A 14,475-nucleotide genomic window follows, 5' to 3' on the forward strand; every position below is an offset into this window, starting at 1 on the left:
TTGGTATTAAAAAGCCCAAACGCAAACAAAAAACCAAACCAAACTCCTTTATAGGAAGTAAACTTTTTAAAAGGCAGGAGAACCCCTTTCCTCCAAGCCACTTTTCGTCAGCAAGAGTGGTCTTGAACTTATCTTTAAGTGACAGAGATGAGAGGTGAAGCCCCAGCCGCTGCTGCCGTGTACTGCTGTTCGATGCCAGTGTTTACAGCGCTGGGCAGCAGGCACAGATGTTGTGGCAGCTAGACTGTGCCCGGGACAGCGCGAAGCCAGCTCCTGACTTTGCATGGACAAACGAGTGCAGATCTCAAAGCTGGCCCGACTTACAAAGCAGTAGGCTGGCGCTGGCGTTTGCAGTCAGTCAGGAGTGTAAATTCTCAAGGCTGCCTATCCTTTTTCTTCAGAGGTTTGTTTTTTTTTTTTTTTTCACCTCTGATCTTTTCTCTTTGTTCACACTAATTATGACCCATTAACTTAAAGAAAAACAACAAACCCAAACCAAACACAACGCGCCACCCTCCCGGCGCGGGGGCGGCGGACAGCGTGCGGCAGTCCCTCCCCCTCCGCGGCCATCGCTTCCCTCCCGCGGCCCCGGGCGCTCGGCAGGGCAGGGGCCGGACCCTCTCTGCCTGCCGGGGCGCGGACGAGGCTCCCCCCGCTCCTGCCACTACCCCAGCCTCCCTCGGCTCCCCACCGCCCCGCACACCCCCCGCCTCCCAGCGCGGCTCTCCCTGCCCGCCCCGCCGGCAGCAGGGCAGGGGCAGGGGCGGGGGCGGTGGAGCGGCGGCTCCTCCCCGGGGCGGAGGGACGCGTTCGCCGCCGCCTCCCGCCGCCGTGGGGACTCGGTGCCGGGTGGCTGCTGGCGGCGTCTCGTGTCCCGTCTCGTCTGGTCCGGTCCCGGGGATGTCCGGCGGGGGCAGCCGGCGGCGGGCCGGCCCCTCCTGGCACAGCACTTTCTCTCGCTTCTTCTCCAGGAGCTCACCCGGCGAGGGGGCGGCGAACAGGTACGCGGGGCACGGGAGCGGCGCGGTGCCACCTGCGCGGCCGGGGGACGCCGGGGGCGCGGGGCTGAGCGGGGCCCCTGCCCGCGTTGCGACACTGGTGGGTGGCGGGGCAGCGGGAGGAAGCGGGTGTTCACCGTGGGGAGCCCGGGCGTCCCGGGGGCCAGGGGCGGCTCCTGGGACAGCGGCGGGCCGGCGGCTTGTCCGGCGGAGCTTCGGACCGGGGTGCGCGGCTGGCAGCTGCCGCCATGGCCGGAGCGGGCGGGCTGTGCTGGGGCAGCGCTGCGGTGCGGGCACGGCTCCTGCTGGGGCGATGGGACATGGGGGCTCCCTGCGCGGTGCATCGAGCACCCCCGGCCCCGCCAGGCTCAGCGGAGTCCCTGTGGAACCTGCGCTTGCTGGAATAGCCCAGCCCGGGGCTTCTCCGCCGCCGCAGTCAGCGTGCGGTGCCCCTTCCTTGGGGACTGAAAGCAGGGCAGGGCGCTGAGGTCTCTGAGGGGTTTGAGGGATTTGTTTGTTTTTCCTTTTCAGTTTTCACGCTGAAAGTTTTCTTTTGGACTGGCGTAAATCAGGCGTTAATGAAACATAAATATTACTGATGTGTTTAAGTCTCAATGCAAAATTTGTGGTTTATGGAAACTTGGTTATTAATTTTTTTTTTAGTGCAGGGAGACTTTACTAGATGAAAAGGTTTGGAAACTTCTTGTGTATTTGTTCCTCTTCCTTTTTTTCGGTTTTTTTTTTCCCTTTTTATTTTTTCTACTGGTGACTGATTTCTGTCTGTAAGTAGGAAAGAAGCACAGATAAGTTTCCTTCAGTTGCTCAGGCAGCCTCATTGTTGGCCCAAGTTAATGAGCATATTTTTGTGGTGAAAAGGTGTTAACTGCCTAGGCCTTACTTCCTCGGGTGTAATATTTATTTTTTGCTTTTAACATGTTGGTTTTAATCTGAGTCATTCCTGATAGTGCATAGGTTTGTGTTTAAACTGACAGACAGCAAATACTGTTTAATCAGATGGACAGTGGCTATCGCAGTAGTTCTTTCAGTGAAAAGCTTTAGGATCTTGCATTGCATATTCTCAGCAATCATGGGAAATAAAGAGCCTATTGGTGTCTTACACTGACCATCTTAAATGGTCTTGTAAATGCACCATGAGGATTTTTAACTTTGGGGTTTTTGTTTTACTGAAAGCATTTGACATGCCAGTACACCACCAAGGACCCACTGGTCATTTATAAGCAGAAAACGTTGCTTTTTTATTTCCTGAAAAAAAGAACTCAGGAGCAAGGCTGCTGAATCAAGGACATCTTTACAATTGCTGGAATATCGTGCCTATTTTGTCTGGCGGGGGTGGTTAAGATATGGGAGAAGGAGAAGGTTTGGATCTGGCTGAGGACCTGGAGAGGCAACAGAGAGGTTTCATCGCATGACTCCTTGCCAGCTCCCTACAGCTGTAGTTTGGGATAAACAAGAAAGCCTAGCGGTCACCTTGCTAAGGAGGAGAGTGATGCCACTTCAGTGGTTTGTGCACTAAATGGCCTATCTGTAGGTAGCACTCATGGCAGACCTACTCCACTTAACTTGGGGCTGCAGTCTAATCTTTATCTCAATCACAGTTTCATTTCCTGCAGCCAAGAGCCTTTTCTTTATTCGGAAGCTGGGATAGTCCACGCAGATATGAAAAGGCTCTGGCCTCTTGGCCGCGTTCTTGAACTCCTCCCGAGGTTCGCTGCAGGGTGGTGGCGGTGGTCGTGCCTCCTTCCTGGAGGAGGAGAGCGAGAACCCTCGCCATCCCGAGTCCCATTTGGTATGTTAAGGAGCTTTTCCTTGTTGTGCTGGGCTGCAGCGTGGCACGTTAGTCAGGAATGCTGACGTTCTCGTATTTGGTTTCCACTGGCAGCCTTCTTCACAGATTAGCGTAATTGCATGCATTACCCAGCGCCGGGCTGGGATGAGTGCCGCAGGTTTGCTCCTCGTGTTTATTTAGCGAGCTCGGCCGTGTAGCAGCATGGATCGCTGAACAAAGCACGAGTGCGGGGAGGGGGGACCAAGGCTGCTCTGGGTGTTTGTTGTGAAGGTGTGGAGTGCGTGGGCGAGGTGGGAATGCAGCTTTTGTGAAGGGCTCGGAGAAATGTATGCACCGGCATGGCTTCCCCTTCAGGTTATCGGTACGGTGGGACCAGACTAAGTTTGAGAGATACATATAGAAAGAAACTTTTCTAGTGAGGTATTTTGCCTACTGATGGATTTCAAAAAAGTAGAAGACCTAAGTAAAGGGGGCAGGAGAGGGAGCAGTATATTGCATACCCTCTGTGTGCCTTTACTGACCTCTGGAGACATGCATCACACTCGATGTCTCTGCAGAACATGATGGTTTCCTAAGTTTTAAAAGCAGGCAGAAATGAGCCCGTGTCTGTCCAAAAGTCATTCTCCATCTGCTCCCGCAAATTAGGCAGTGGTGGGTGGCTGGAAGCTGCCAGCTTTCCTTCCCCCAGCTGCAGAGCTGCCCCTCAGCTTGGTAGGGGATGGAGCTCTTGCCCACTCATGCTCCAGACCGTGTTCAGATTTACCTGTAAAAACACAAAAGCCAAAACCCAAGCCTACTGTGACCCTGGTTTAGAATAGGAGGAAGGGGATCGGGGGAATTACATAGTGTGTTAATCAATGTCTTAGACTCTTCTGAAAACCTCATTTGACGAAGAGCTTATGTTAATAACTTGCCCTTACAGCAATTTGTAGCTCTGATGAACATGAGACTCGCTGGAGGCTTGCTTGCTTGCTCGTGGAAAAAATAAGCTGTGCAGATTAGTTGCAAGTTTTGTGGCAGCAAAAAGCACAGTACATGTCTTAAGAGTTCACTTGGCTTTTACATAAAATGTAGCCAAATGGAAAGCATCTCCCACCCAGTGCTTGCCTGCTGCTTAAGTGTTCTGCAGAGTTGGGGCTGCTTTGAGTGGCTCTAGTGCTCTTCATTCCAGGTGTTTATCATTGACCTCCATCCAAGGAAGTTATTATAGTTACAGTCATTATGCTCTACTGGACTATTTGCTATTTTCAGTAATACACAGTTGGTTATTGGTTACCACAGTGTTTGTCCTGGAGCAACCTACATCTCCAGGATGACAAAACCCAGTGGCATTTTCACTATTCTAATAGAAGTCTTAATTTTTTTTTTTTTTTTTATTGCTAATACATGTATCTTTAGTCCATCTAGAAGAAGACACAGCTTTTATACTGTAAGTCAATCTACTGCAGATTGTTTCAGAAATGTGTGGCTTCTGTGGCTGAGCAATTGTTCTTTTGTGAATTAATGTGACCTTTCAGGGAGGTGTGATGCTTTTTACTGAGGTACCATCAAAATGTCCTTTAAACTATGGGTGCATTTTATGAGTTATTCCATGCAGTGTTTAGCAGGTTCATTTCAGATTTCTCTTTTTCCCTCCAAGTGCTGTTGGCTGGTCACAGAACTACCAGTGCAAGTTTGGTTTGTCAGGATATTTCATCTGCATTGCTGAAGTATGCCAGAGATATCAAATAGGGAAGAGCAACCTTTTATCTGGTTTTAGAAGGGTTTTGGGGAGCTGATTTGTTTGTTGGGTTTTTCTTCAGGCTGAGATTGTTGTTCCATTCATCCATTAGTTTCTAACTGAGAGCTTTCAGAGATGAAGAACTTTGTTTATTCTGCTTGAGGAGAGATTAGAGTCTTTTTCTTCCTTTGGGACTTGTCAGTCATTGTTCCTGTTTACAAAGAACATGTATTTTTGTAGTGGTAAAAACTGTGCATTTGAGGGACTGCTGGAAATTGATGGAAAAGGGAGCAATAAATTGCAAACCTGGTTCTTCTGAAATTACTGCCTCCTGGCTGGGTTGGATTCAGATACCATTGGCATCTTTGAAGAAATCCATTGTCTGACGGAAAAATCAGTCTCTGCTTTCTAATAAAGAACCTTTTCCTTTCAAAAGCCAGAGAAGGCTTCTTTGTGGTGTTGTTAAAATTTGGCTTATTTGTGTGTGTACATGAGGGATGATGGTTTGTGGAACCAGCAAGGGCAATACTCCAGCCATATAGAAGAATTCAAATTAGGCTTGCCTAAGTAAGGTGCATTATGAAAATTTCCTGTACATTTGTTAATTTGGGGGTTCCTTTTTTTTTTTTTGCTTCCTAGATTTATTTATTATGACTTCCATTGCAGCATAATTCAAAATAGTATGAAAGGCCCTGATTCAGCAATGTACCAATGTGGTTGCCTATAATTAAGCAGGTAAATAGTTCTGTGCACTCTAGTGGGTCTACTTGCTTGATTAGAATGAGGCACATACTTGGATGTCTCATGGGACTGAGACCAGGAGGAGCAGGGCCAGCAGCTGGCCATGTGTGTGAGAGACATTTCCTGAAGGAAATGTTACTAGAGTCTTAATTATAATAGAAGTGCTCTTTGGAAGAAACAAAGCAACATTTTTTCCACTATTATAAATGTTAACAGCGTTGTCTCCTTTTCCAGTTATTGGCATAAGTGCTAGAGTTAATGCAAAAATATTTCCAAAACAGCTGCAAGTCTGTGGTTTTAAGGAACAATTTTGCCAAGGTGAAAACTCCTCGGTCTTCTCCTCTAGTGAACAAAAGGCTCCCAGGTGGGAAAAAAAGAAAGATTCCAAAACATGTTGCTCTAGGGATTGTATTTCTAATTATTGTAACTTCTTAAAAGGGTGGAAACCCAGCTACTGCTTTTAATTTCTGAGGGGCTTTTGGATTTCGTATGGTTCAGTAAGTATCTACTATTATACTTGCAAACAGTAGCACAGCACTGGGTTGCTTAGGCTTTAACTCAATTCTTCTGGTATATTAGTTTTAATTTCTAATATAATTTTTATCTATTTTAACTGGCTTTGCAGTATCGCTTTTGAAGACTGAAGGTCGGAAATATTGGTTTCCTTACTCATTTCACTTTCTCATGTCAGTTTTCAGCCATGAAATCTAGTCCCTATTGGTGGTGTGTTATTGTGATTTCATGACGTGCCTTATTTTGAAATAGAATGTTGTTTTTCTGAATGTTCCACTGCTTCCTAAGTTGCTAAAATATTTTACAGAGGGCAGTATATCTGCTTAAGCATTTTGGAGGTCTTGAGGCCTACGTGTGTGAACCCTTTGTGGATCTGCACTTCACCTATGGACAGTGTTGTGTTGGGAAAAAATGTAGGAAGAAGTTATTTCTTGTGAGCACACGAACAGAAAAGGCAGAAAGAATTGCAGTGACAACATGCTTTTTTATTTTAATCATCAATTGCAGGTTGCAAATTTAGCCATAAAATTTATTTTGGTTGGACTGGAAAATGCATGCCTTCAAAACAAAAGAAGCAACTTTGGTATCTGTAGGATGCTTCCTGGTGTATATTTTGTGAGTAAAAGATGGGAGTTGTGGAGAATATTTTCTTGGGCTGAATTAGTAGCCCTCTGTACCTTTACCAAGAGTTTTCTCCTCCAGCCTGACTAGAAGAGCTCGCTGCATTTTACTGGTGACACCAGTCTCTCTTGCTTGTTTTTTCCCAGGTTCTTTTTCTTAATGACATCTTTTTGAAATTCTGGTATGCTCTGTATATCAGGACAACAGTTGCTGCTGCTTTAAAGCCGCCCTGGATTATTTTTCTTTTAATATCTCCTATTTCCATGCCTTTTTGTAAGTACCACTGTTGGTCCCCAACCCTGCAAATATGCCATTTGAAAACAGATCTATTCTTTTTGAATTTGATAGATGAATAAATAGTTTGTAGATCTGTTTCTGATGTTATACCAGGTTTTTGTGTGAGTGACCAGTAACATATCTGTTTCATAAGAATGCTGGAAACTATCTAACCAATCAGACTGGCAAATAGGGAGCAGATTCCACAGCAGTGTTACTGTTACTATGCCTGACAGATGCCAGAAGAAAAACCTTGATGTAATCTGGTATAATCACGCTGCCCAATACTGGAGTAAGCTCTGCTCAGAAACATTTATATTTCTTTCTCCAGCCTTTGTAGGGCTGTTCAGTTCCCTCACACGTAAAACAGATTAAGTTATTTAGCAAGGGTCGTGATATTTATTTCACCTAGTTCTAGCCTTTAAACTTAAAGGTACATGTTCAGTGTAATGACATGGTTTGGTTCTTGAACTTTTTTCATGTAAACTTTCATTGTAAAATGTGGCCTATCTGCGATTTCTCTGATGTGTTTATTTTCCATAATATTTTCAGTTGCACATTTTAGTCTACATTTTATACTAACATACTTTGTGTAGCTAACATAAACCATGTAACACAGCGCTGCTATTGCAGAACGTGAAGCTGACCCAGCTTTGCTGCACAAGCAAAGAGCAGTATGTAAATCAGCAGCAGAAACAGGTCTGAGAGGAAAAATTGTTTCAGTTAAAACAATCCAAATTGCTTATGGCTGTCTGTAATCAAACCAGTTTCGAAATGAGGCTAGTTTAATTGAATATAATGCATTTTGTGCTATTTCAACACTTAATCAGCAATTGTAACACTTCTTCTGCCTAAGTTCCTGCCTTTTCCTCCTCCTTGCTCCGGTTTCTCCTTCCTTACCTTTCGCTTTCTTTTCCTCCACTTTGCTTGTTTATTCATTTTAAATGAAAAAGCAGTTTTCCTTTCCTTTGACCCTCTAATTTCAAACTCAATAACTTGTTTTTATAATTTCCATTTGTCTTAATGTCTTCAGTTCTCCTCCCCTCTGTGTGTGGCCTAAGCTTAAGCACAGAAGCAGCAGCCAGAAACTTCGCATTCAAATTTCTGTGCAAAATTCTCCACCTCTCTTTAACACAAGCCCCAAGAGCCTTGTCAGAGACTAGAGGCAGATTTTGTCCCTGCTGCTGCTGTTTGGTTTCCCAAGAAGTGTGTTAGCCTTGGGAATCTTGCTGAGAGGTTCACTGAAATTTTTCATTTTGGAGCTTTTCAAAAAAGGGCAACATTGTGGTTTTGGGGGGAGGGGAACAGGAAAGAGGTTTTAATGAATTTAATTCATTGGGGGTTTTTTTTCTGCTAAAATGAAACCATTCTTATTTTCTGTTAAATACTTACATATTTTAGCCATCACTTGATGCACAAGGCAATTCTTTTTATTCAGTTGATTTTCTAATGTCTTGTTGCCACTGAGCTTTACAGTAATATTTTCCTTTCAGTTAATTTAACAAATGGTTACTGTACCCTTGCTCATATTCCTCAAGGTACATGCCAGAAGTTTGACTCTTAAAAAATTGACTTTTTAGATTAAGTTCTGATAGTTCTCCTGGCTGCACAGCACACAAATGGCTTCACAGTTGTGATGTTAATGCCTAGAGGAAGGTGTTTCCCTTTCAAGTCTATTTTATTTAGTTGGATTAAAGGAGAAGGATAGGAAAATTGTTTTACTAAGTCTCCCAGGCAACCTGAGCAGTTAATAAACATGGTATTGATTGTAACATCACTGAAAGATGGGAATTGTCAAGTTCAGTTTTGTTTATGAGATGACAGCTTCACTTGACAAACTGCTGAAGTACCATCCTTAGATGCTTAAGACTTGGCACTGATGCTCCACTTAAAATATTTGCAAGTGTAATGGCAGCAGGCTAAAACTCAACATACAGAGGAATGTTAAAAAAACAGATGTAATAAATAATTTTATACTTGATCTGTTTGAAGAAAATGAAAAGTTTGTATTTTTGAATGTATTTTGAATTTTTTGAATTTAATAACTTTGCAGATAATGTAAAAGAGGACAAAACTGTAGCATGTGAAGTTTGCAGATGATGTGATTGAAAAGTTTAGAAATCACCATGTAGATGACTTTGGAAACAAACTAAGTTGTCATGGTTGACAGTCCAACATGAGCTGCCAAAGTGATGGCTCAGAGAACAAAATATGATTGTTGGGTGTATACACAACAAAACACATGGATTCTGTGGATTCTTTGGTTACTGGAGTACTGAGTCCCATTTTGGTGTGCATGATTTATCATGAGAAAGATGCTGGCGAACTAAAAAGGGCTCTGAAAAGAGCTCCAGAACAATTTGATGTCTGGAAAACCTTCCTCAGAATAAAATGAAGTAGCTCAGTGGCATTAAGTTTTGAAATGACAGTGTTAAAGTTTGAGGAATGACTCTGCCTCAAGGAATATAACTGGAAGAGGAATCAGAGTTAAGTGCTTTATGTTATAGTAGAGCTGTGACTTCAAGAGGTTGTTTGAACCCAATTTTATAATCCGTCCCACACAGATGTAGAATGAGTGAGAGATGAGGCTTGACAAGTCAGAATAGTAAGCCTAATAAGTAGTGAATTTAGTAGTAGTTTACGTGGAAAACTCTTATTTACAAATGTGGTCAATTTTCCATAATTTGTTGTTTTTCAACCAAAGCTCATAACTTCTTGTCATGTGTTAAAGGCTTGACACAGGTCTCCCTTGGTGAAATTTCATAATCTAGATTATGCAAGAGGCCAGCTGCAGTAATCATAAGGGTCTGTATGGCAAGCAGGGTAACTGTTACATATATATAAAATATTAATTTAAAAGTCTGAATTTTTAGCAGTCATCTTTTAAATTACCACTTGGAAACTGGGACAAAGAAGAAACCGATACTAAGCAACCTATGGCTCTTGGCAGTTTTATAATAAAAATTTCATTACTACTGCTGGTCTGTGGATATGGTGTGATAGTCCCTGTAATGTGCTGAAACTTCATGGAGGTATTGCGCATCTATATTTGATGGTATTATTAGACTTGTGGATTTCCACTCATTTACATTCTTCAGGGAGGCTCTTGCACAAAGGAATTTTAAAGTACTAGGTGATGAAATCCTTGTTAACAATCTCTCTGTTTCTCCATTGAAATATCGTTCTGGAAGGTCAGCACTGAACATGTAACTGTTGGCACAAAGTAAAATTGGAAAGAAATCTTGACGTAAAAACCACATCAGGTGTATATCCCAGAGAGGGGTGTTGGGTTTGTTCTGAGAGAAAGGAAAGGCAGGGTTCAGGAGCTGGCATTACAGCCTAGAATGCTGAAATAAAGAAAGAAAACCTAAAAAACACATTAATCTACGTGAGGTTAAGCGTGAATTATGTCAGTGATCCCAAAAACACATCTTCAGGAAAACCGTTTAGAAAATAACGGGAAGGAGGTGTCACAAGTGCTGTCATGGAACCTGGATAGATGGCTGTGTGGATAGGTCAGGCTGAGTTTGTTGCCATAATCCCACTAAAGCCAGACATAGATGCTTTTTGCCTCTTGACACCCTGGAGCATCTTTGAGGTTGGACACTGCTTATTCTCCTACCATTACAAGTCATCACATTAAATGGTTTTGGAGTTAATCTGAGGAGAAGACCAGTTAGAAACAAACAATGTCAGTTTTATGTGGTAGCAGGGAGGGTTTGGCTACTCAGGGAGTCATCTGTCCCTAAGAGAGAAGATGGCAAAATGCTGGAGCACTCACCTGTCTGGTTACGTGTGGACTTCACAAAAAGTAAATGCTGGAGCTGCTGCACTGGAAGAGATTTGATTCAAAACCATGGTAGAAGTAGGGAGGGTCATCATCCACAAGTGCTGTGGCAATGCTGAACTGAAGGTCAGCTTTAGTCAGCTGTCCCCATTCCTTAAGGGAGTGCCCATTAATTTCCCCCTTCCCAAACAGCAACAGGCAGTCCATGCCTTCTCCCCATAAAAGGAACCTCAAATGTCATAGCAATTACTTTAAGTTTTAAGAACTCTGCGTGTGGTCAGTCTCATCCAAACTTGTGTGTTTGTGCTTTATTACTTGTATGTTTCCTGTAGCTTATTTTTTTTTTATCTGTCACAACACATTCACAATCTGCTGCGTGCATAACATGGGTGGGGTGGATTAATAAAGGAAGAAGGGGATGGGCTTTTAATTTGCAAGTTCTGAGGGATTGTTATGAAGGACAAGGATGGAGGAAGCAGACTTCTCACACCATAGAGAGCTGCTGTGAGGGCCTTTTGAAGATGTGATTGTTTGTAATTGTCATGTTCTGTTTCTAGAGGCAGTTGCAAAAGACCTTGAAAGCCATGTACTTAAATATGCTCCACTCAATTGCCTTTTTTTTTTTCTTTACTGTAATCCCTCATGTAATCTCTTTTTGTGTGAGCGGCAGTGCAGAATGTGAGCATGTCTCTCTCATAAGAATCTTTAACCTCTCCTTCCAAAGTGTAATGATTAAAAACTTGGACCACAAACCACCTTCTGGTTCAGACACCACCTGTCCAAGTATTACAGAAAGGTCAAAAGAGAGTCAGCAGCAGAGGAACAAAAAGCAATAGAAAATGGCACAAAGAAAGGTTTATTCAGAAGATACCATTCTGTAACTTAAGTTTAATCTTGATTATTTAAAGAATAAGAGTGATGCTAATCAGGTTAGGCATGCTGGCAAGACAGTAGAAAGAGCAGCAAGACAGCTGAGGAGAAGAAATCCCTCTAACCTTCCTCTAAACCTTTGCTAAAGATTAATCCATCTCTGTTGGATGCACTAATACATAAGAGAAAAAGGAATGTCTAGCAGAAATAGCAACAGAAGGGCAGTAGATCACATATCTGAGAGGCTTGGGTTTCTAGAATTGTGACAGCATCTTTATTACTCTTGAGTGTTGTTTAGTATTTCCATACCTTTTTTCTCTCCTCTTTAAATCTGTAAAATGAGAGTAATACCTGTCTAAATATGTAGACAAGTGGTTGTGACAATTTGTAAATGACTGCCTGGATAGGTAAGAAGCCCATGGAAGCAAGCTGGCATGGCAGAGGTGTTTTCTGTATTCCTAAGATCATGCTCTGCTCTTTTACTTCTTCAAAGCAAAGGCAAGTCGATTCAAAACTTGGGTTAGTGGGGGCCTATTTCTGGGTGTATAATGTAACACCAGAAGTTTGTGGAGCACAGAGTTGAAGATTAATTCATCTTCCTAACTGGACCAGTGCAAAATGCTCTCCTGAGAGGTGGCTGGCCTATCTGTGGGTGGTTAAGCACAAGCCTAACTTGATGTGCTGAACTGGAGATAGCGTTGGTGGTACCTGCTGTGGCAAAGTGCTGCAGAAACACACTGCTCTGGAACAGCCTAAAACTCTGTGGAGCCAAACTTCGTAAATACAGATGTAGCCCTAGTTCACAGTGATGTCATGGATGCAATGACAAGAAGAGGGAAAGCCCTAAAATTAGTAGGGAGTTGTTAGTGGGGATTGATAAGCTGCATCATGTGAATCAGATGAGCAGTAGCCGTTCTCCAGTCCCAGGCACTGAGTGTGGCCCAGCCCCTGTGGCTGTGGTGCTTAGGCTGCAGAAGGTAACCTTGGCTCTTTGAGAGAAACAAAGACGTTTTATCCTAAACAACCCACAAGCCCTGTGTGCAGCAGAGAAGCTTTTTGTGCTGGAGACTTACAGCTTTTTGTGCTGTAAAACTCAAACCATTTGGTTTCAGTCAGAGATCCTTTTAGAACTGGGCCCTGGCTAAGGGGAGGAGAGGTTCACACCAAGCAGCGTCCGTGGTGATGTGAGGGTCAGTGGTTTGTCCTTCTTGTTCCTGCTGTTGAGTGACATTTGTTGCCCCCTTGTTTGTGCTGTTAGAAATCACTGCACTGTAAACTGGATCACAGGCTGGATTTTTCCTCATGGAAACTTCTGCCCCCCACCTTGATTTTATCCAAAAATGTGGCCTTACTGAGAGTCCTTCTTAGCTGAGTTAAGGATGCAGAGAGATAGCTGAGGTTGAGGAGGAAGGAGTGGAGATTTCTAAAGCTGGTTCTGCTGACAAAGTCAGCATGTTTGAGGAACTACACCCTAAAGCAAAAAGTTAAGGAATGTAGAAACGCTAGAATATAAACCATGAAAGGGTGTGGGGAAATGCTTCCATGGTTAGGGTTATTTTATGTTGGAAAGTAAAGTTTTGATCCTTTTTTTTTTTTTTTTTGTTACTTGTTGATTTTAAGCTGCTTAACTGCTGAATCACATTCTTTCAGCTTTGGTATGTATGCTATGGAATTTCTATGGCTAGCTAGAAGAAAGTAATACAGGCATGTATTTCAAATATAAACAAGAAGTAGGCAAATGAAAAATGTTTTGTGGGAAAAATACATGATGTAAAGGGAAGAATATGAGCAAAACAAAGTGATGGAATAATTCAGCACTGGTAATGTGTGCTGGCAATACTTAATGAAAGCAAGGATCTCATTTGTGGTCTGCAGACCAGTTCCGTAAGGAGTGATACACTGAACTCAGGAAAAATGTTTGGTAGAGATCAACCTCATTATTTCACTCTTAAGTCCAGGGAATTCTTGTTCATGTGAAATGTATCAACATCAGGAAAAGCCATGCAGATCTGAGAAGAGTGTTTTGGTTTTTGGTTTGGTTTTTTTTTTAAACCAACAACAAAACAAAAACTAGGAGGAAGAAAAGAGGTTTGTGTGCAGAGGAACACTTTAATTAGTGTGCCAGACTGCCCAGAGTGATTGTGACATCTCCTTCATGAAACACATTAGCAGCAGAAGAAATTAATAGGTTAGAATATTAATTCATCTGCTCTGTGTTCCAGGGAGGCAAAGAACAGCCAAGACTTTCTGTCTGATGCTCTCCCTGAAAAAGCATCCTTGTGTTTATGAATGCATTATGAAGGATTACCTAAGGTGATGTGAAAGTACATGGTTTTCGACTTGGAGATGATCTATAAACGGGAGGAAGAAGCTTTTCTTTTGATGCATCTGAAAAGATGCGAAAGATCTTGAAAAACTTAATAGCAGGAGATTTCTGATCTCATTTTTATTCAGGGAATGCTGTCTCTGAGCAGCTGAGAAGGAAACTTATATTTAGTCAGGGTGGCTTTTGTATTCTGTGTGTATATCAGTGTATATTGAATTCAGATGCCTAATCCACAATAGGAAGAAAACTTTTCATTTTGGGAGTTTGGCTGAGATGTGCTTACCTGTGGTTTGCAGTCAGGAGCAGTAGAAGTACAGCAGCACCTAAATTCCTTCTCCAAATCCTTGCAGAATTTCACCAAATTGCAAATAGTTGGTTTTTTTGTTTAAAAAGCTTTCAGTTCATCTCTTCACACGAGTTCAGAAATAAGGGCTTGTGCATTCGTCAGTAGCGAAGTTAAACGTTTAAGACTGATGACAAAGGGTATTCAAAGTGATTATGAATTAATTTAAATACTCATATATTGGTACAAAGTTATTTTTCTTCATGTTATGGTACACAGTGCAGGAACTGATGTCTGTCATTAACATTACCTAATGTTGTCTTTGATAATGGTTTTGCTTTTAAGTTGCTTGTAGGATAAAGGTTTTTATTAAAATGTTCTCTGCTGGATTGTGATTAAGGATTGTTTTAAGAATTGGGGTTGGGGGCAGGGAGTTGGTTCCCTTCATTCCAAAGATGAGCCCTCAAACAAATTTGAATGAATTTGGTGAATTTCTGATAAGGACACGCGTGATTTTGGACTTCTGACTTTGA

The 14,475-nt window shown here is 42.7% G+C and overlaps 1 protein-coding gene across 1 annotated transcript in view; it reads left to right on the forward strand.

Annotated features, from left to right (window-relative positions):
- The first annotated feature begins 227 nt into the window (after nt 1-227).
- The window catches only part of LOC121673385 (very large A-kinase anchor protein-like), an 83,965-nt gene continuing 69,717 nt past the window's right edge, over nt 228-14,475 (forward strand). The window contains exons 1-2 of the mRNA XM_042046662.1: nt 228-353; nt 478-1,001. Coding sequence (XP_041902596.1) covers nt 228-353; nt 478-1,001 — 650 coding nt within the window. The remainder of the gene's footprint in view (nt 354-477; nt 1,002-14,475) is intronic.

Source organism: Corvus kubaryi, unplaced genomic scaffold (genome assembly GCF_017639235.1).
Source record: "Corvus kubaryi isolate FWS band 111438036 unplaced genomic scaffold, C.kubaryi_AGA036_p1.0 65375, whole genome shotgun sequence".
Taxonomy (NCBI): Eukaryota; Metazoa; Chordata; class Aves; order Passeriformes; family Corvidae; genus Corvus; species Corvus kubaryi.